This window comes from Myotis lucifugus, unplaced genomic scaffold (genome assembly GCF_000147115.1).
Source record: "Myotis lucifugus unplaced genomic scaffold, Myoluc2.0 scaffold_7, whole genome shotgun sequence".
Taxonomy (NCBI): domain Eukaryota; kingdom Metazoa; phylum Chordata; class Mammalia; order Chiroptera; family Vespertilionidae; genus Myotis; species Myotis lucifugus.
In genome coordinates, this window is record NW_005871055.1 from 4,069,707 (window position 1) to 4,093,361 (window position 23,655).

Below are 23,655 nucleotides of genomic sequence, written 5' to 3' on the forward strand. Positions count from 1 at the left end.
CAATTGCCCTCCCCTGCTGGCCTGGTCCTCTCTTGCTGCCCTCCCATGCAGGCCTGGTTGCCCCCAACTGCCCTCCCCTGCCGGCCATCTTGTGTCCACATGGGGGCAGCCATCTTGTGTGTTGGAGTGATGGTCAATTTTCATATTACTCTTTTATTAGATAGGACTAGAGGCCCTGTGCACAAAAATTTGTGCACTCGGAGGGTCCCTCAGTCCGGCCTATGCCCTCTTGCAGTGTGGGACCCCTCGGAGGATGTCCACCCCAGTGGGGACCCTCATCCCATGGAGGTTTGGCCAGCCTGGGTGAGGGACTGATGGCTGTTTTCAGGCTAGCCACACCCCCTTTAGGGTGGGGGGTCCCCACTGGGGTGCCTGGCCAGTTTGGGTGAGAGGCTGAGGGCCGTTTTCAGGATAGCCAAGAACCCTGGCAACGTAAGCTCCCAGCCTCTCCTTTTTTTTCTTTTTTTTTTATTCTGGGATTTATTTACCTTCTATAATTGAAACTTTGTTGCCTTTAGTGGAGGCCTGCGGAAAGCTTGGCTTCCTTCATCTCCAGGGGCAACCCACTCCTGCTCGCTCCAGCTCTGTGGCCACGGCTGGCTGAAAGCAGGTATCAGGATTGTTTACTTTCTATAATTGAAACTTTGTTGCTTTCAGTGGAGCTCAGAGCTGGCTCCTGCTCGCTCCAGCTCCGTGGCCACGGCTAGCTGAAAGCAGGTATCTGGGGTTTATTTACCTTCTATAATTGAGACTTTGTTGCTTTCATTGGAGCTCAGAGCCAGGCCGCCACAGGCGGGGAAGCTTGGCTTCCTCCATCACTGGAGCAAGCAAGCCTCCTGCTCGCTCCAGCTCCGTGGCTGCCGGCCGCCATCTTGGTTGGGTTAATTTGCATATAGTCGCTCTGATTGCCTGGTGGGCGTGGCTTAGCTGTAGCAAAATTACGGTCAATTTGTATGTTTGTCTTTTATTAGTATAGGACTAGAGGCCTGGTGCACAAAAATTTGTGCACTCGGGGGGGGGGGGTCCCTCAGCCCGGTCTGTGCCCTCTCACAGTCTGGGACCCCTCAGGGGATGACCACCTGCTGGCTTAGGCCCGCTCCCTGGGGGGGGATTGGGCCTAAGCTGGCAGTCAGACATCCCTCTAGCAGCCCGGGAGCCCTCGGGGGGATGTCCACTTGACAGCGGGGAGCAGGCCTAAGCTGCTGTCGGACATCCTTAGCGCTGCTGAGGAGGCGGGAGAGGCTCCCACCACCACCATTGTACTGGCTTGTGGCTGAGCAGAGCTCGCCCTGTGGGAGTCCACTGACCACCAGGGGGCAGCTCCTGCATTGAGCATCTGCCCCCTGGTGGTCAGTGTGTATCATAGTGACCAGTCATTCCCAGTCGTTCTGCTGTTAGGGTCAATTTGCATATTACCCTTTTATTATATAAGAGTGCCTAGCCAGCCTGGGTGAGGGGCTGAGAGCCGTTTTCAGGCTGCCCACAGCCCCTTCAGTGTGGGGTTCCCCACTGGGGTTCCTGGCCAGCTGGGGTGAGGGGCTGAGAGCTGTTTTCAGGCTGGCCATACCCCCTTCAGGGTGGGGGGGGCGGGTCCTGCTGAGGTGCCTGGCAAATCTGGGTGAGTGGCTGATGGCTGTTTGCAGGCTGGCCACAACCCCCGGCCACCCAAGCTCCCTGTGGAGGCTGGCTGGAAGCAGGTATCTGGAATTTATTTGTCTTCTATAATTGAAACTTTGTTGCCATGAGCGGAGGCCACCTCCGGCTCAGGGCAGGCGGGAAGCTTGGCTTCCTCCATTGCCTGGGCAACCAAGCCTCTTGCTCGCTCCAGCTCCGTGGCTGTCGGCCGCCATCTTGTTTGGGTTAATTTGCATATAGTCGCTCTGATTGGCTGGTGGGCATGGCTTAGGGCATAGTGAAGGTACAGTCAATTACCATCTTTGTCTTTTATTAGTGTAGACTAGAGGCCCGTTGCATGAACAGATTCGTGCAATAGGCCTTCACTTCCCCTGGCTGCTGGCACCGGTTTTCCTCCCGCACCCGGGACCCAGGCTTTCGCTCCGGAGCCTTCAGTCTTCGTGGCTTTGGACGGAGCCTTCAGTCTTGCGGCTCCGGACGGAGCCTTCAGTCTTCGCTCCGCCACTTCGCCCCTACGTATGCAAATTAACCGCCATCTTTGTTGGGTTAATTTGCATACTCTCCTGGTTGGCTGGTGAGCTTAGCGGAGGGATGGTTAATTTACATGCTTGTCTATTATTAGGTAAGACTAGAGGCCAGGTGCACAACATTGGTGCACTGGGGGGTGGGGGGGGTCCCTCAGCCCAGCCTGTGCCCTTTCACAGTCCGGGAGCCCTCAGGGGATGTCTGACTGATGGCTTAGGCCTGCTTCCTGCCAGGCTCCCACCACTGCTGCTGTGCTTGCCAGCCGTGAGCCCGGCTTATGGCTGAGCGGTGCTCCCCCTGTGATAGCGCACTGACCACCAGGGGGCAGCTCCTGCATTGAGTGTCTGCCCCCTGGTGGTCAGTGCATGTCATAGTGACCGGTCGTTCCGCCGTTCAGTAGATTTGCATATTATCCTTTTATTATATAGGATAGATGAGGCTTTAGATTGATGTTCAGTGACCCACAGAAGTAGCGGGGGTATATTCTCAGCTTTTAAGAACTTAGTTACTGATTTTTATGTAGGAATACCTCACCCCTGTTTGAAGCTGCTAACATTTTGACTAAGAAAGAGAAAACGTGAGTTGTATATTTTCTGATTATGTCAACTGATTTGTGCATCATGAATTATATTTGTTTAACCTTAAATATAAAAACACAATATTTAGAGGATGTCCTCTAAATCTCTGAATGTGATATGTCATAGATGATTCTGAATGTCTTAATTTTATTCTGGAAGGCTCTGAGGCTGAGCCATTTATTTTTAACTGGCCAGGTTTTTAATGTAAATTTATCTTACAGAAAGACAATTATTATAACTTTAACTACACTACAGCTGCTTGAGAGTGAAAGCCCATATGTTCATTACTGTTTCTGCTCTAAAATAACAGATGGTAGAAAGTTGCACTGTATTTCAGAAGTCAAGGTGGGGAGTTGGGGGAGAAAAGGGAAGTGTTCTTTGGATTCTTAATTTAGACTTTCAGTTTTATAATTATTTTGAAAAAAATTAAAAACAAATTTTGGATTCATACCCATCCTAACTGACACCAAAAATAAGACTTTTTATTTCCCCCAGCTTTCCCACTTAATTACTTACTATAAAAATTCTTTTTACTAAACATTATCTCCTTTGGTTTTTGCTCTTGCTGTTTTTAGTGTGAATAAACAAGGGAATAAACTTTGAAATGAGGTTTTTCTTAAAATTTCTAAACAGCTTCAACAGTTACTGAAAGATCCACTCAACTAATTAACTTTGTATTGTGGGCTTTCAGAGTAATTGCCTCAGAAAGAAAAGTGGTTAAGTGCCTCCTTGAAGCCTTCTGTCTCCTAAATATCCTCTGTCCCTTCTAAGTTTAGTGTATGCCCTTCTTTTATTGATCGCAGTAGGATCAGGCACTCGTCTTTTAGATGATTGACAGATTATTGATTGTGCCTATTGGCAAGGAAGCAAGTTCTAAAATGTATCTAAGAGAATATGTATTTTTAGATATCTTCAGTAAAAAAAGAAAATGTTTATATATCTTATGAGTCATTAATGTTTAAAGAATTAATAACTTGACTTATTCTGAGATTGTATACTTATCAGAGGTGGATTTGTATGCTTATCAGAGGTATTGTTGACTGCCTATAGCATGTTTACTAATATCCTCCTGTCTGTCCCTGAGTGGGTAGCAGGTGTGAGGGCCTGGAAGTAGGAGGCCAGCATTTTTCTGTCTTCTGTCTTCTAGTTAGCAACAGCCTAAACACTCTCCTTAAGCTCTCCAAATGTCAATTTCATTATCTACAAAACAAAGTGATTTATTTTTAAAGCCCTTTTTGATTATATGATACATAATATCTTTATATACCTATTTAATTAATGAAGAACCTATATCATATATTTCTATTCAGATCACATTTTTAATTTAATAAAGATTCTTTTAATCTTTTTTAGATTATTGTCCCCTATAAGAATGTACTGACAACTGTGTACACTTGCTCATATAATTGCTCATTCACCCAAAATTTTAAAGTATTTGGATTTAAGACATTTTATAAAGTTCCTAAAACTTATTCGTATACACATACTTAAGAATTTCCTCTCTAGTAAAAGTATGGTGAATTAATGAATACTGGAACTACTGTAGGGAAAGAACTTGTGTATGATAGAGTTGGGAGATGATAGGTTATAAATCTGTAAATTGTCTTGTAAGAAGGAAGGTTGTTTTATTTTGTTTTTAATGGGAAGAAGATAACCAGTTTTAAATAAAAATGTCTGATTTTCCTTGGAGAGAAAGCCAGGAGTATTTGAGGAAGTATGAGACTGGCCAACTCCTTTCAAAAAATTATTTGAAATTTTTACAATTACAGTTGACATTCAATATTATATTAATTTCAGGTGTATAGCATAATGGTTAGACATTTATATAACTTACAAAGTGATCCCCACCCCCATGAGTTTAGTATCTACTTAGCACCATACATAGTTATTACAATATTATTGCCTATATTTCTTCTGCTGTACCTTACATCCTGTGACTATTTTATAACTGCCAATTTGCACTTCTTAGTTCCTTCATCCAGCTCCCCAGCCGCCCTCCCATTATCCGGCATTTTGTTCTTGGTATCTATGAATTTGTTTATGTTTCATTTATTTATTTTGTTCTTCAGATTCCATATATAAGTGAAATCATATGGTATTTATCTCTCTCTGTCTGACTTATTTCACTTAGCATAATATCCTCTAGTTCCACAAGAAAGTGTACTCTTAATTTTGCCTCCCCTTTTTATAATTCTTCACCATGTTTGTTTTGGCCAAATCTGAGTGTTACAGGTGGTTGCAAAAATTTAAATCCTCTACCCAATGCTTCTGAAATTCATGAAATGTTCCCCTACCTCTACTCCTCCACTACCCCAAGAGATTTTCTGTTGGATTTGCTACCTGATGGTAAAATAAAGTTAGAACTTCAAATCTGTAATCAACTGTAATTTATTACACATTTCATTATCAGCATGTGCAAAGAAAGCGACACCAGAAAATTAAGTGTGAGAAATGGCCAAAAATAAATCTTATGTAACCAGTTTTAAATGAGCATTAAGATGTGTTTTGGTAGAAAAGAAAATTTTGCTATTTTAATTTAATTAGATAAAAGGTTAATTAATGTAGTAAAAAAATTAGATCTAATGCTTTTAGACTAATATCTTTTAGATTATGCTTTTTCAATTGCTGAAGAAAGCAGTTTCTTGTTATGAAATTAGTAGTTTGCTTTTATGCCCAATGACTATAGAAAGGAGGACAGACTAGGTCAGTGATGGCGAACCTATGACAGAGGTGACACACAAACTCATTTTTTTTGGTTGATTTTTCTTTGTTAAATGGCATTTAAATATATAAAATAAATATAAAAAATATAAGTCTTTGTTTTACTATGGTTGCAAATATCAAAAAATTTCTATATGTGACACGGCACCAGAGTTAAGTTAGGGTTTTTCAAAATGCTGACACGCCGAGCTCAAAAAGTTCGCCATCACTGGACTAGGTACATTTGAAAAACTGTAGAACCGCAGAGGTATCTTAGAGGCTATGTAATCCATTCAAAGTGTAGTCCACCTATTCATGCCAGAACACACTTTGTTACCTACGTGTACCAAATTACTAGTAAAAACAAAAACCAAAAGCAAGCATTTAGAACAGCAATTTCAACCAGTGTGCCACAAGAATTTTTAAAACATGCAATACCTGGGCTGCCATTAGCTGAGCATTTCCTTCACTACAAGCCTTTGTTTGCCAACCACTCTTGCTTGTGAGAGTGGTTCAAAACCTACAGGTGCCCTCCTGCCCTTTAAGAAAAAAAAAGAAAACTTGCAAACATGCAGTACCTGACTATTTAGTCAGGGACACTGACCTCTTTTTCCTGATATTGTCAAATAAAAAAATGACAGTAGCTAACACAACAATAACTGTCTGGTGTGATTGCCCTGCCTTGAACTATAAATATATGTCATATAATAGAGTTGTATCTTACTGGCAGCGTGGCATAATAAGGTTGCATCTTATTGGTTAATTCTTGGTACCAGAAATCCTTATATACAAGGATAGGCAGCTAATTTTAAAAAAATATATTTTTATTTATTTCAGAGAGGAAGGGAAAGGGAGACAGAGATAGAAACATCAATGATGAGAGAGAATCATTGATCAGCGGCCTGCTGTACACCCCCTATTGGGGATTGAGCTCGCAACCCGGCATAGGCCCTACCTGGAATTGAACCATGATCTCCTGGTTCATAGGTTGACGCTCAACCACTGAGCCATGCCGGTCCAGCCACCTAATTTTTTAAAAAGTCACTTTGCAGCAATAAAAGTAGGTAATTACTATATTTTTTTTAAATCAATAAAAATTATACCTATTTTTATGGTCAGATTAGTAAAAGAATATATTTTTTAGTGTGCCCCAGAATTTTAGTAATTAGTTTGTGTGCCCTGAGATGAAAAGTTGAAAATTGCTCATTTAGAAAAATTTATAGCGATTTTACATTACCATGACATCCAAATGTGGGGTAGTTTGCATTGTGTAAAACTATTGGTCCAACACAGAGTGGAAAAAAAATTTTTAAGTGCTTTTTGACCATAGTTTGAGGCACACTGATCTAAATCAATGCTGCCTCCTAAGTCAAGTTTCTGCCCTCTTACGAAAAACAGCCTGATCGCTCTCCTTAAAGATTTTTAGTGATGGAGAGCTTCCTGTTTTTGCAAGGCAGCCCTCTGGTCGGCAGCTCTAACTCCTAGAAAGTTCTTCCTTACATTCAGTTAATATTTGCCTGCCTGCAGCATGTGATTCTCAATCTTTTTCCATGTAAGTCTCCTTTCAATGAACATACTATTCTCTTCTGTTATAGTATTTAAATCAATATTAGATTAAGTACTGCGATTAAAAACAAATCAAAGTGATAATTATATTGTTGAATGGATTTTTCTGATTACTCTCCTTGTAATAAAAGAACCTAAATTTGACATGAAGCCTTGGTAATAATATATTACAATTTATTACAGTATTTTACACTTATAAGATGAATTGCAAACATTTAGAAAAAGAAAGGTGATCACCAAGAGTCAACATGAATTCAGTAAAAAGAGAGTGATGCCTAATTAGCTCAAATTTCTCTTTTGATAGATGTATTTAGACTATTATTGGTTTCAGAGGGTTCATCTTTCCTTTCCTTTCATTTCAATATGTTAAGTAGATTAAAGGCATTGTATTTGAGTTCATTATTTTTTTAAAATTTTTTATTGATTAATTGATTACATATGTGTCCTTATCCCCACATTACCCCCTATTCCCCCCACTCATGCCCTCACCCCCCCTCCCCCCGTTGTCCGTGTCCATTGGTTAGGCCTATATGCTTGCATATAAGTCCTTTGATTGATCTTTCCCCCTTACCCCCACCCTCCCCGACCTTCCCTCCAAGGCCCAACGGTTCGATTGATGCCTCTCCGTCTCTGGATCTGTCCTTGTTCATCAGTTTATGTTGTTCTCATTATTTTTTTATAAAAATATTATTTTAGCATGTTGCTTTTTCTTAATAAATGGTGAGACCTTTAAAAGTAAAGAACATCACATTAAATTTATAACCTGTATGGCTGACATTTAGTAAACTCCCACTATAGTATATATAGTGAATGAACAAGCAAATGCTTAAAAAGAAGGCATACAAATAAAATTTACAGACACAAAAGAATTGTAATAACTAATATAATTATCATATCAAAATTTATAGACTCTTTTGATTGATATGAAACCTGAAACTATTCTTTTATTCATTTAGAAATTGTTTATTCAACTTCTACAGGGTTCCAGACATTATACTAAATCTTGGGACTTTAACTGTAAAACAAGATAACTGGATCCTTATCCTCATTGAGCATACGTTCTAATGGGGTACAGACAAAAATCCAGTAAATCCGTTTCAAGTTGTAGTAAGTGCAGTAAAGGTTACAATGGACTGAGATATGGGAAAGAGGCAGTTTTACATAAGGTGATTTGGGGAAGGCTTCTCTGAGGAGCACTAAAGAGTTAAAAGAAGCTTGTTGTGTTGTGTTTTGAAAGTCAAGGAACTAGCATGTGTAAAGGCTTTAAGGGAGGAAAGAATTTAGTGTGCTTAAAGACTCGAAAGAAAAATAGTGGGATGGGGGTATAATAGTCAAGGGAAGAGATAGCATGACATAAGGTGGTGCCCAGATTTTGAAAATGATAGGTATACTTTATGATAATGAAACACTGTAGGTTCTGTATAATATTTGAAGTTTATTCTAAGAAGTTACCATCAATTGTTAAGCAATAGAGTGATGTAATTCAATTTAATTTTTAAGAAATCACTTTTCTTTCAACCTAGTATTGGGAATATTTCTCGTTGGTATATTTTCTAGATCAATAAGTAAATAGACGACTTGAACAACACTTTATTTTTTAATATATTTTATTGATTTTTTATAGAGAGGAAGGGAGAGGGATAGAGAGTTAGAAACATCGATGAGAAAGAAACATTGATCAGATGCCTTCTGCACCCCCCCCCCCACTGGGTATGTGCCCACAACCAAGGTACATGCCCTTGACCAGAATCGAACCTGGGACCCTTCAGTCCGCAGGCCGACACTCTATCCACTGAGCCAAATTGGTTAGGGCTTAAACAACACTTTAAACAAGATAAAAAATAATAAGACTAACAACAACAGAATCCTAGTATTGCTACTTAGATCTTATTTAAGGTACTCAGATTATCTGGGCCTCAAATGGGAAAAATAGTACCTGACAGGGTACACACTGTTTGTTGTGAAACTCAAAATAATTCAATTTGTATAGATGATTAATGCTGTGGTGGATAAAAGCAGGTGCCTTTAGAGATATTCAGAGCCCAGTTCTCAAAAAGCGTAGTTATTACTCTCTTAGAAGCCAGAGACTACCAGGTGAAGAAGACCAGGCTCACCTCCTGAAGGAAGAAAGACCAAGCAGAGAGGCCTAGCCATCCCAGCTGTGGTCCCAGTAGGACATCCTGGACCATCCAGCCATAGTTGACCTGACACAGCTCAGAGGAACCATCCAGCTAATGCATAGAACAGTGAGAATTAAAAAACGTTGTTTTTAGCCACAGTTTTGGGGTAGTTTGTTATACCATAAAGGCTGATATAGAAAGTGCCATGATGATGAGTACTTTTAAGAAAAATAAAGCAAAGTGGGGGAGGGGGGCAAGATAGAGATTGGCAGCTGGAGAGGAGGCAGTTATAGTGTTCATTTATAGCCATCTTAGAAATTCTCTGTAAGGAAATAATATTTGAACAGAGACTTGAGGGAGTAAGTCATGCAAAAATAAGAAGAAAATATTTCAACACACGAAACATCAAATGTGAAGATCTTGAAATGAGAGCATATGATGTGTTTTTAGAATTGTAAAATGTTTTTGAACATAGTGAGCAAGGGAGGAGTGGTAGGAAATACAATTGGAGAGGATGCCCAAGGCCAAATTATAGAGTAGCTTGCAAGCTGTACTAAGAACTTTGGCTTTAATGTTTAAGTGTTATGGAAATGATATCTAATTTACAATATTAGAAAGAATACTCTGGCAGCTACAGAGAAAATAAGGAGTCAAGAGTGGAAGCAAGCCACAGAGAGAGAGGAAAAAAGTATCTATGTATATATAAAAGCTTAAGTGTCATCTGACTGGTAGGTATGATGCGCACTGACCACCAGGGGGCAGACACTCAATGCAGGAGCTGCCATGGCACACATTGGCGGGCACCACGGACCTGGCACTGACGAACCAATACTCGGCGTCCCCCAAATGGGACACAGGCCCGGCCACCACCCCAGAGCAACACCCCACCAAATCACAGCCAATGCTGCCAATACCCCATGGCTCAAAATGTGGCCCACAGCCCAGCCTAGCCCAGAAACGGTCACTGTGGGCACTGGGAAATGACATCACATAGCAATACCCGGCTTCCTCTCCCTAGTGACTAGCCTCCTTGGAGATTCTTCAGCCCAGGAACATGACTTGCTTTATAGCCAGGTGCAGACATTTTACACTTTAACCAAATATTTGAGAAGCATTTTCACATGCCTCATCTCATTTGATCTTCACATAAGTCCTGGAGTAGGTAGATAGGAGACTCGGTAGAATCCTATTGTTTTTCTTTTCATTAGCAAGACAATGGAGATTTAGAAAGTTTAGAAACTTGACCTGACTAAAAAAAGTAAGAAATGGTGGAACTTGAAAATGACTTCAGGTTTTCTCACTGTGCAGAATATAGTCAAACATGGCTACAGTTAAATATTTTACCCTTTGTTCTCCCTACGTGATCTGCAATAATAATGTGCTTTGTGTTGATATTTACTGCTGTGTTGCTGACAATTACCTGAAAGAGAGTTGGGGTGCTTCACTGGGCTGGAAAAAGTTTAGCTAAATCATCAAGCAGTTCTAATTAAGCAAATTTATTCTATATCTATAAAAGGCTAAGTTGATTTGTGCATGCTTGATACCTATAAAGCTCTCACTGGGCAATTGTGTGTGTGTTTCGATCTGTCATTGTTGATCATGAATTTGGTTGACTTTTCTATTATAGAGAAAGGACAAATAGCAATATTAAAATATTTCTTCTAGTTAATTGAATCCATGCACCAGCACACTAGTGTGTGTGTGTATATACACTGAGTGGCCAGATTATTATGACCACCTGATATTTGTAGGCAAATTAGCTATAATTTCACACTGAAGTTGCTAGAGGGCCAGACCATTATAAATAGGGAAGCAGGTTGTTTACCACAACAGTAGAAGTGATTTTTTTTCTGAAGATTTGGGTAAACAATGAGATTTAACAGCCTTTGAACATGGGATGGATACACACACACACACACACACACACACACACATACACTGAGTGACCAGATTATTATGACCACCCCATCAGTACTTCATTGGGCCACCTTTTGCCTTCAATACTGCAGTGATTCTTCTTGGCATTGACTCCACGAGATGGTGAAAGGTGATGCGAGGAATCTGACACCATGCGTGATGAATAGCACTGTCCAGTTCTGTGAGATTTGATGGCTGTGGAACCAGCTGCCTAATGGCTCTTTTAACTTTGTCCCACAAATGCTCAATTGGATTGAGATCTGGTGATTGTGGGAGCCACCTAAGAAGGTAAAGTCTCCCTCATGTTCTTGAAACCACTCCTGCACAATATGAGCACCGTGGCATGGCGCATTGTCTTGTTGGAAGAAGCCATCTCCATTGGGCTACACCATCAACATAATAGGATGAACTTGATCAGCAATGATACTTAGGTATGTTGTGCTATTCAGCGTTGTTCCACACTAATTAAAGGGCCCAAGTCATGCCAGGAAAACATGCCCCAAACCATAACACTGCCCCCACCTGCTTGAAGGTTTGCACTCATGCATGTGGGGTGCATGCTTTCATGCTGTTTCTGCCAAATTCTCACTATGCCATCTGCATGATGCAACTGGAAACGTGATTCATCGGACCACATGACTTTTTTCCAATGCTCGACTGTCCAATCCTTGTGTTCCTATGCGAATTGGAGACGTTTCATCTTGGTAACTGCAGACAGCAAAGGTGTTTGAACAGGCCTTCGACTTCCATATCCCATACGATGCAGTGTATGGCTAATTTGCATACAAATGTCAGGTGGTCATAATAATCTGGCCACTCATTGTGTGTGTGTGTGTGTGTGTGTGTGTGTATGTATATATATATAGATAGATATATAGATATAGATATAGACATAAATATATATCTATAGATATAGATATAGATATATCCCACTTTCAAAGGCTGTTAAATTGCATTGTTTACCCATATCTTCAGAAAATAATCACTTCCACTGTTGCGGTAAACAACCTGCTTCCCTATTTACAATGGTCTGGCCCTCTAGCAACTTCAGTGTGAAATTATAGTTAATTTGCCTACAAACGTCAGGTGGTCATAATAATCTGGCTACTCAGTGTATGTGTGTTTGTGTGTATATACATATACATATACATGTACATATACATATATTCTTTTTTATTTTTTTGTTTTTTACTTTTCTTCTTATATACTCATTCCCTTTCTACCTCCTCTATATTGAATTGTGGCCATTTCCCCCTTCCTTCAATTCCTTGACCTTACCTTCTGGAAATAAGCTTTGCCTCTTCAGATTCATCTGGGTGTTTGTTGTTTGGGTGTTTGTTGTTTGGATTAGTTGTTTGTTGTTTGCATTCTTCTCTGGGTATTTATTTTTTTGCGTTTTCTGGATTAGTTGTTGCTTTTTTGAGTTTTCTCCCCATGTACATATGTTTTTCCCCTTTCTTTTTTCTTCTGTTTCTTTTCACTCTTACATTTTTTCCTTTTCTCAATATCATTTTTGCACTCTTTTCTCTCCCCTAATTCTCTTTTCTCTGGTGGTCAACTTTATTTGGTGTTATTCATATTGTGAATACATTTGTGTTTGGTGCCCTGTGTATTGTGACTTGTCATATTGTATTTTGTGCCTTTAAGTCAACACAGGACAGAGAGAGCTACATAACCAGAACATGGGGAGACAAAGAAACAGCCCCTACACGAAAGAAAAGGAGGAGTAACTTGAAAAAGAAGTAAACTAAATGAAGGCACGCAGTATATCAGAGAAAGAATTCAGAGCAATGGTCATAAGGACGCAGAAAAGGATGGAAGATAAATTCAACAATATGTGTAAGAACCTAGAGGAAATGAAGAAGAACCAAGAAGAAATGAAGAATGACATCACTGCAATAAAGAACAGAATAGAAAGCATCAGCAGTAGACTAGAAGAAGCGGAGGACCGCATCAGTGAGCTAGAAGATAAGGTAGGAAAAAATACCCAAGCGTAGCAGCAACTGGGAAAAAAAAATTAAAAAACATGAGGAGAGCCTAAGGGAACTTTGGGACAACACGAAATGAAACAACATCCGCATAATAGGGGTTCCAAAAAGAGAGGAAAGTGAGCAAGGAATAGAAAACCTGTTTGAAGAAATAATGACAGAAAACTTCCCTGATATTGGGAAGAAAAAACTCACACAAGTCCAAGAAGCTCACAGAGTCCCAAACAAGATGAACCCCAAAAGACACATCATAATTGAATTGGCAAACACCAACAACAAAGTAAGAATCTTAAAAGCGGCCAGAGAGAGACAGAAAGTTACCTACAAGGGATCTCCCATCAGACTATTGACTGATTTATCAACAGAAACTCATCAGAAAAGAATGAAATGAAATATACAAAGTCATGCAAAGCAAGGGTCTGAATCCAAGAATACTGTACCCTGCAAGGCTATCAATCAAAGTTGAGGGTGAAATCAGGAGCTTCACAGAAAAAAAAAGGACTAAGGGAGTTTATTACAACCAAACCAGGAAATGCAAGAAATGCTAGAGTGTCTGCCATAAAAAGAAGAAATAGGAAGGGAAGAAGGAACACAGGCATAAAGAATAAAAATGGCAACAAACAAGTAACTATCAATAATAACTCTAAATTAAAATGGTTAAATCTCCCAATCAAAAGACATCGGGTAGCTGAATGGATAAGAAAACATGACCCATATATCTGCTGTCAACAGGAGACCCACGTCAGAACAAAGGACTCACACAAACTGATAGTGAAGGGATGGAGAAAGGTTTTTCAGTCCAATGGAAATGAAAAAGAAGCTGGGGTAGCAATACTTGTATCTGACAAATTAGACCTCAAAGTCAAGGTCATAACTAGAGATAAGGAATTGTCATAATACTAAAGGGAGCAATTCAACAAGAAGTATAACTCTGGTAAACATATATGCACCTGATGCAGGAACACCAAAATACATTAAAAAAAAAAAAAACTTCTGGAAGATATCAAGGGAGAGATTGACAGCAATACAGTCATAGTAGGGGACTTTAATACCCCACTAACACCACTGCACAAATCCATTAAACAAAAATTCAGCAAAGAAACATCAATACTAGATCAGATGGAGTTAATTGACATCTTCAGAACATTCCATCCAAAAGCCACAGAATATGCATTCTTCTCAAGTGCACATGGGTCATTTTCAAAGATAGACCACATATTGGGACACAGGCAAAGTCTTTTCAAATTCAAGAAGATAGAAATCATATCCAGCATCTTCTCAGATCACAATGGCCTAAAATTGGAAATCAACTACAATAAAAACAATGGGAAAAATCAAATACCTGGAGGCTAAATAGCATGCCATTAAACCATTACAGGGTTACCAAAAAGTTCAAAGAAGAAGTAAACATAATTGCAACAAATGGCAATGAAAACACAACAATCCAAAATCTAGGGGACACAGTGAAAGCAGTCTTGAGAGGGAAGTTCAGAGTTCTATAGGCCTACCTTAAAAAACAAGAAAAAATGGTAATAAATTATCTAACCTTACAACTCAAAGAGTTGGAAAGAGAACAACAAAAAAAGCCCAGCATAAGCAGAAGGAAGGAAATAATAAAGATCAGAGCAGAAATAAATTACATAGAGACCAAAAAAAAACAACAATACAAAAGATCAACGAAACCATGAGCTAGTTCTTTGAAAGGAGAAACAAGATTGATGAACCTTTAGCCAGGCTCACCAAGAAGCAAAGAGAGAGGACCCAAATAAACAAAATCAGAAATAAAAGAGGTGAAGTAACAACTGATCCCACAGAAATGCAAAAGATTATGAAAAAATACTATGAACAACTTTCTTCCAACAAAATGGATAACCTAGATGAAATGGACATATTTTTAGAAAAACACAAGCTCCCAAAACTCAATCAGGAAGAATTTGAAAACCTGAATAGGCCGATAATTACCAAAGAAATTGAAGCAGTGATCAAAAATCTTCCATCAAACCAAAGCCCAGGTCTGGACGGCTTTACAGGGGAGTTCTCCCAAGCATTCAAAGAACTAAATCCTATGCTTGAATTTTCTAAAAAATTCAAGAGGAAGGCACACTTCCAAGCTCTTTTTATGAAGCCAGCATTACCCTAATTCCAAAATCAGATAAAGAGGCTACAAAAAAGACAACTACAGGCCAATATTTATGATGAACGTACATGATAAAATCCTCAACAAAATTCAATCTAGCAAATCATTTTCAGTGTTACATTAGAAGGATGATACACCATGACCAAGTGGGATTTATTCCGGGGATGCAAGGATGGTACAATATCTGCAAATCAATAAATGTGATACATCACATAAACAACTTGAGAGACAAAAATCACATAATCATATCAATGCAGAAAAAGCATTTGACAAAATCCAACACCCTTTCTTGATAAAAACTCTCAGCAAAGTGGGAATAGAGGGATCATACCTCAACTTAATAAAAGCCTTACATGACAAACCTACAGCAAGCATCATACTCAGTGGGCAAAAACTAAACTCATTTCCCCTAAGAATGGGAACAAGACAGGAATGCCCACTTTCACCACTCCAATATAGTACTGGAAGTGCTAGCCATATCAATCAGACAAGAAGAAGAAATAAAAGGCATCCAAGTTGGAAAAGAAGAAGTAAAACGCTCCTTGTTCGCAGGTGACATAATGCTATATATAGAAAACCCCATAGACTCCATCAAAAAGCTAATAGACCTAATAAATGTATTTGGCAATGTAGCAGCATACAAAATTAACACCCAGAAATCTATGGCCTTTTTATATACCAATAGTGACCTCACAGAAAGAGAAACTAAATAAACAATAACATTTACCATTACACCAAAAAAAAAAAAATAAGATACCTAGGAGTAAACTTAACTAAGGAGGTAAAAGACCTGTACTCGGAAACTACATGACATTGAAAAAAGAGATAGAGGAAGACATAAACAAATGGAAGAACATACCATGTTCATGGGTTGGTAGAATCGGCATCATTAAAATGTCCATACTACCCAAAGCAATCTACAGATTTAATGCAATCCCCATTACAATACCAATGGCATATTTCAAAGATCTAGAACAAACTCTCCAAAAATTCAGCTGGAATAAAAAAGAAAACAAACCAAAAAAAACAAACAAAAAAAACCTCGAATAGCTGCAGCAATCCTGAGAAAGAAGAACATAGTTGGAGGGATTACAATACCAGATATCAAGCTATACTACAAAGCCACGGTTCTCAAAACTGCCTGATACTGGCACAAGAACAGACTTACAGACCAATGGAGCAGAACAGATAACCCAGAAATTGACCTAAGTCATTATGCTCAATATTTGACAAAGAAGGCAAGAGCATACAATGGAGTCAAGACAGTCTCTTCAATAAGCAGTGCTGGGAAAATTGGTAAGATACATGCAAAAAAATAAAACTAGATCACCAACTTACACCATACACACACACACACACACAAAAAAAAAAAAACTCAAAATGGCTAAAGGACTTGAATGTAAGACGGGAAACCATAAAAAACCTACAACACTCCATAGGCAGCAAAATAGCAGACATATGTCATAGCAATATCTTACCAACACAGCTCCTAGGGCAATGGAGACTAAGGACAAAATAAACAAATGGGGCTACATCAAAATAAAAAGCTTCTGCAGAGCAAAAGAACATCAACAAAACAACAAGAAATCCCACTGCATGGGAGAACATATTTGCCAGTGATATTTCAGATAAGGGTTTAATATCCAAAATTTACAGATAACTCATACAATTTAACAAAAGGAAGATGACAATCCAATCAAAAAATGGACAAAGGACCTAAATAGACACTTTTCCAAAGAGGATATACAGAAGGCCAAGAGACATATGAAAACATGTTCAAAGTCACTAATCATCCGAGAGATGCAAATCAAAACAACAATACAGTACCATCTCACACCTGTCAGAATGGCTATTGTCAACAAAACAGCTGACAAGCGCTGGCGAGGATGTGGAAAAAAAGGAACCCTCATGCACTGCTAGTGGAAATGCAGACTGGTGTAGACACTGTGGAAGACAGTATGGACTTTCCTTAAAAAGTTAAAAGTGGAACTCCCATTTGACCCAGTAATCCCACTTCTAGGACTATATCCCAAGAAACCAGAAACACCAATCAGAAAGGACATATGCACCCCTATGTTCATAGCAGCCTAATTTACAATAGCTAAGATTTGGAAACAACCTAAGTGTCCATCAGCAGATGAGTAGATTAAAAAACTGTGGTTCATCTACATGATGGAATACTATGCTGCTGTAAAAAAGAAGGAATTCTTACCATTTGCAACAGCCTGGATGGAACTGGAGAGCATTGTGCTAAGCAAAGTAAGCCAGTCAATGAAAGAAAAATACCACATGATCTCACTCATATGTGGGATATAATGATCAACATATTTTGATGAACAAAAATAGGTCCAGAGACAAATGGCAGGGGTGGGGCGGGGGCAGAGAGAGAGCAACCAAAGTACTTGTATGCATGCATATTAGCATAACCAATGGACACAGATACTGGGGCAGTGGGGGCTTGCCCAAGGTGTGAATGTCTGGGGGGGCGGGGGGCGTCAATCAGGGAAAAAGGAGACATATATAAAACTTTAGACAATAATAAGAAAAAGTATGCTATCTATTTGAGAAATTGAATCTAGTTAAAAACCTTTCTACAAATAAAATGTTTGGCCAGGTTAGTTTTACAAGTGAATTTTTTCAAAAAATAGATAATGCACTTTAATTCTTTTTATGAGGATAGCATATCTTTGATAGGAAGCCCTGATGAAGAAAGTTCTCAAAAGATATACAGAAAAATAAACTAAATATTAGCTTTGTATAACTCTAAAAGTTCCTTGGTGCTTCTTCCCATTACCAGTCTGTTTCCCAATTTGGGCCACCATACATTAGCTATCTCTTTTCTAGCATTTCATATAAGTGGAATTGTATAGTATACTAGCAGCCCAGTGCAAAATTCATGCACCTTGAAATGAACTATGGGCCACGAGGCTGCAGTAGGCACAGGGGCAGGTCTCAGCCCATCCTCTGCGCCTCTGCCCGGCCCCTACCACCATGGCCCCTGGTTCCCCTGTCTGCCTGCAGCCCCGCTCCTGCTGCTCCCACACACTGAAGGCGCCAGCCGCACTCGCACCTCCTGATGGTGCGGAGCGATTGGTGCCAGCGCCATCACTGAGTGAGAGCAGTGGCTGCTGTCCTGATCGCCCCTCAGGAGAAGGGGGAGGTGGAGAAGCCCTCAGGGGCGACCAGGGCCAGCAGCTGCCGCTCCCACCTACTGATGGCGCCGAGTGATCAGGGCCGGTGCTGGGCTCCAGCAGCAGGTGGGAGTGGGACAGGCACTGGCCACTGGGCGGGACTGCAAAGAGAGCAAAGAATTTTCAGTAACCACCAGAGGCTTGCCCTGATGACAGTGACTGGTGCCTCGCCTTGGTCTGGTGCCCCCCTCACCTGCTCCACCATCCTGCCACGGCCAATGCCCGCCATGTTCTGCACACGCCCCCTGGTGGTCAGCACACGTTATAGTGACTGGTTGTTCAGTTATTCTGGTTGTACCGCCTTTCTATTTGCATATTAGCCTTTTATTTTATAGGATTATATAGGATACTATCTGGTATTTAGCTTCTTTGAAAGGAAAAATCAGTGCAGAATATTGGGCTCATCACAATGCATTTTCCTTATCTCTAGGACTTTACCCTGAACACTTGGCTGACTGGGTAGACCTCCTGTTCTTTCATATTGATGTGTTGTATTTTATTCAACTCTTTTATTAGTGTTAATGGGATGGTGGGTCTAAAATATGATAGTTCATGACAGCCCAAAGCGTAAGAGTTCTAGCAGTATTTAGTGGAAGTACAAAGGTGCAGAGGTCAAGGGTGAGGTGAGTGTTCTAATTAAATAGAATCTAGATGGTTCCCCAATAAAATTGAGCAAAATTGAAAGATTCAAATGTATATTGTTCCCATTAAGTATAGGATATATATCACATATTGTTATAGCAATCAAGAGTCAGTTCCAGAAACAAGATGCGTTAAGCAGGAGGGCATTTAGTGCAGGGAACTAGTGTTTACAAATTGTTGGAAGGCCTGAAGGAATAAATTCTAAACTAGGCCTATAAGAATAACTCCCCAAACCAGCGGCTCTGTCAGGGAAGCTACTGCCTCCTAGACTGACACTAGAACTGTTCTGAGGTGCTGTTGCTGCCACTGCTACTCCACGACCTCGCTTGCTGGCAGCAATAACAAAGAGGCCCAGCAAGAAAGCCTTACCCTCACTTCAGCCTTTCAAATTTCACAATTGGTAGCAAACACTACTTGAAGGGAATGTAGGAATTGTAATTTTTGGCTTAGGAACTCTTCCAAATCTTAGGAGGGTAGAATGAGAGCCAAGCCAAAATTTCTACTGTGCACATAAGTGAAAAGTCCAGCATTCCTCTAGCATTGCCATTGATGAGTATAATGTTTAATGAGACTTTCGATTTGTACCTTTGATTTTTTTCTGTCTGCTAAATGAGCATTTATAGCCTGTGATTTAAATATCCAGAATGCATACCAATCAATTAAAGGTTGTGTTTGAGTTAATATTTTAATATTTATTGAGGACATACAAGATACCTAACATTACCTAGGTAGCTCTAAAAATTTAAACAGCTTAAAAAGATTGGCATTACCTAATTCCAAGATTATTTTCAAATCATGAAATCAGTTTGTTTCATAATCAAGTGTGTATGGAAACTTTCATCAACTTCACATATAATTTTTATTGTATATTCAAGGACACTGTGATATATTCCATAAGTATAGCAATTTAGATCTTGATATGAAAATGTAACTGGTATACTCAAGGGCAAAAAGCTAAATTTAGCTTCCTCCTGCATTGCCCTTTATACTACAACACCATGTTTGTTGATCTGTTTTCCTTGCTTTCTTTTTCCTTAATCAATAAAAGATTTGAATAAACTCAGGACAATTACACCAGTACTATCTATATGTTTTTTGGGCCTTTCTAAGCTACTGAGGTCTTAATGATGTTTTCAACAGCTATCGGTGATTGAAAATTCAAGGAGAGAATAAAAACAAAGAAACTGGTGAATTATAGTGATTGTTAGCTTGACTGTATAGCAATAAAGTGTTTAGGACTAGAAGTTAGAAGGCGTACAATGCTTAAACAGGTTTAATATGACAATGTGGGGCTAGTATTTTTATATGTCAAATAGGTTCTGTTTGTGATTTATAATGATTCTGAATTTGAAATTTAGCTCAATTTTTCTCTTGCTGTTTGCATTAGAAAGAATTTATTTCAAAGAACTCTAAGAAAGAACTGATTTAATTTTATTTTGGGGCATAGTAAATGTAAGACTGTATTTCATAAGTATTCTAATTGGATCATTTCAGAGAACAGGGAGCATTTACTTTAACATTATTTTTATTATCATTCATTTATTTGTTCATCTGTATTAGTAAATATGATTTTTAGAACTGGGTAGTACATAGTTGCCTTTTTAACTTGTATTTTATTTTTGTGAAATTATAAGGTTTGATTAGACTCTAAAAGAGCCCGTGGATTTCTTTACCTCACCATTCACTTAATTTCAGAAAATTCTCTGGTTAAATAATTGAATGGTAATGTCTGATCAGCAAAATGTTTGAGTCTTTTTCAAATTATTCCTGATTATAACTTTCTTTCATTATCTTTCTCAGATGTTGTCTTTGATTGTTGGGTATCTGTAGTGCTTCACTAAACAAGTTTAATTTATGCTGTTTTGATTTCTAGTCAGCTTATAAATTAATTTGTGAAAGAATGGATGGGTGGGGAAATATCAGAGAATTATAATTAAGATTGTTCTTTTTGAGACTTAAAATAAACACACAATAATAAAGTGTGTTTTAATTCAATTATTTTTCTTTGTCCTCAGGTGGATCTCCATACTTAGCAACCAAAATAAATGAAGCAAAAGACTTGCTGGAAGAAACCACCAAACATTGATTGATGCTCAAGGACTACAATGAAGGAAAAAAGGGGGTGCTTAAAAAACAAAGTCCTGTGTATTTAATCTAAACCACCACTGACCATCATAATTCCCATACATGTACATGTGCTAACCCTAAATAATTTATTCCACTGTTTTGTGGTATAATAATAAAAGATTAATAATCTGTCTTTTTATTATCTTTTAAAAGAACACCTTGAAATTCTATAACATCTTTTTTTCTTACTGTCTTACTTTCTCTGTGATAATCATACATTTTAATATTTCTGTTCTGTTAGTTTAAAATTCCCCATATTCTTCTCTCTCACAAAAAGTATCCAAAAAATATGATCCTCAATAATGTAATTGGTATTTGTGAGCAATAAATAGAAATGTCTTTACTGTTTATATAGGGTAGGCAAAAGTAGGTTTACAGTTGCATTGAATCCTTTGAGTTAATAAAGCTACTGTAAATCTACTTTTGCCTCTTCCTGTGTTTATACTCATATTGTCCCTGTTTTCTCAGAGAAATTTAGTACTCTGTTGTTTAAGGGGCTTTAAATGTTTTGAGACCAAACACTGACTGCTATCCCATGGGGAAATGATCTGAAACTTAATGGAATTTACAGAATGGTATTTTCTGGAGTAGTGGTTAGGACTCGTTAAAGAACTCTGCTCTGAGACCCTATAGCTGAAGCATGAGAACTTGGAGAGCTACTAAAATGATTAAAGATTTACAAAATGAGCCCTATGAGGAAAGGCTGAAAGAGCTGTGAGAAGTCTGAGGAGTTTGTATTTAATTATAGTCTTCCGGTACTGTATATTTATTCAATTACTCATTCAGATATTCATTGACCACTTACAATGTGTAGGATGCTGTTGTGGGCCCTGTGGGAGTTACAGGTGTGAACCAGACATAGATCCTGACCCAAAGGGTCTTATATTTCGAAAAAAGATAAATCACATGAATACTATTAGAGATGTATAGATGATATGCTAAGGAAGTTAAAGAGAAGAAAGGAATATTTTAAACTGAGAGCATTGAGGGAGTTCCATAGAGTAAGTGGCATAGAGCTGGGCTTTAAAAACAATAAGCGATATTGGTTTTATATGATTGGAAAGTCATTACATTTCTTTTGAGATCAGTCAGAATAGTAGAAATGGGATCTTTATTACTGTGAATAGAGTGTGGGGTTTCTCAAAAGCAAAGGGTTGACATATGGTGTTGAGGGGCTGGCCCTGTGGTTTACACTGCATTAAATTATATCCTTGAAACAGCCACTGGTCATCATCACTTTACTATTCCAAAGGTGAGAAAACAGATTCAGATACCGAGTTACCAGCATTATTTTCTAGCATGTACTACTTTACAAATTCTGAGTTCATCCCAGATAAACTGAACTACTGTATTTTATCTATCTAAAAATAATTTTTAATATCTAGATGCATCTTTAGTTTATTGCATCCTGTAGTTCAGAAGTTCTCCATGTTGGCAATATTATCAGTATTGAGTTGAATCATTCCTGTTGTGGGAGCTCTCCTGTGCAATGTCGGGCGATTGGCAAAATCCATGCTTGTACCTGCTAAAGACCAGTAGCACCCCGTCAGTTGTGACAACTACAAATGTTTACAGACATTGCCAAATGATCCCAGGGTGTGCAAATTTGCCCCTGGTTGAGAGCCATGCTATAAATGTGTAGTATGTTTTCTTTTGGTACATAAACTAATGGCCTGACTTAAAGTTGATTGAATTTCAGAGTTAGTAAAATATCATTCTTGCTTTAAAGTCTCCTTGCACATCCTAATTTTATTGTGCTTCAGTGTTTTTCATTTTTCTGCTTACTGTTATCTTTGTACCTTAGATGCCCTTCTAATCCTCAGATCTTCATATGCTAAAAGTCTAGAGGTCCCTGAAGGCCAAGCTAAAATGTATCTCTTCTTTCCTGGTGCTTCTAGTAAAAGTAATATGAATCAACTCTCAGAGAGCAGGGACCATATCTTTCTTGTTTACTTCCACATTGGCACCCAGTAAATATTGGTTGAATGAATGAATGAATGAATGAATATATTCCCACACCACTTTATTGCTCACTGCTCACTTTATAGTACTTATATCTTGGTACTGTGTGTAATATGCCTTATTTCTCCATTAAAGAACCTTTTGAGCAATTATCTTTGTAACCTCTTCAGTGTGGAACATTTGTATTTAGTAGCCATCATAAAGTTGTAAGTACTAAGAAAATGTTTTCTGAAAATGTTACCACTAATTTTGAAAGTTATGCTAAGCAATATATGGGCACCCTCAGGACATACCTTTTAATTGACATACTTTCTAATGCATACTGTATTTGTGAGAATTTGAGTCCCCAGCATTAGCTTGGAATTTCTTTCATTCTCATTTTTCTACTAAGCATGTGCCTTAGAGTTAGTTGTTGTTTTGAATATTATCCTCCTATAACTTGATCTTGGGCAGTGTCTATAATCGCCTCACCTATAGAATAGAGGAAATGATAATCCTAATAAGGTGTTTTAGGAAATAATGTGTAAAGCATTTAGTCACATAGCAAGTACTCAAAAAATGTAAGTA

At 38.8% G+C, this 23,655-nt stretch overlaps 1 protein-coding gene across 1 annotated transcript in view; it reads left to right on the forward strand.

The window, feature by feature from the left end:
• DNAJC15 (DnaJ heat shock protein family (Hsp40) member C15) overlaps positions 1-23,237 on the forward strand; it is an 80,479-nt gene extending 57,242 nt beyond the window's left edge. The window contains exon 6 of the mRNA XM_006083511.3: positions 21,015-23,237. Within this exon, the coding sequence (XP_006083573.1) occupies positions 21,015-21,085 (71 nt within the window). The 3' untranslated portion in view covers positions 21,086-23,237. The remainder of the gene's footprint in view (positions 1-21,014) is intronic.
• Positions 23,238-23,655: the final 418 nt, after the last annotated feature.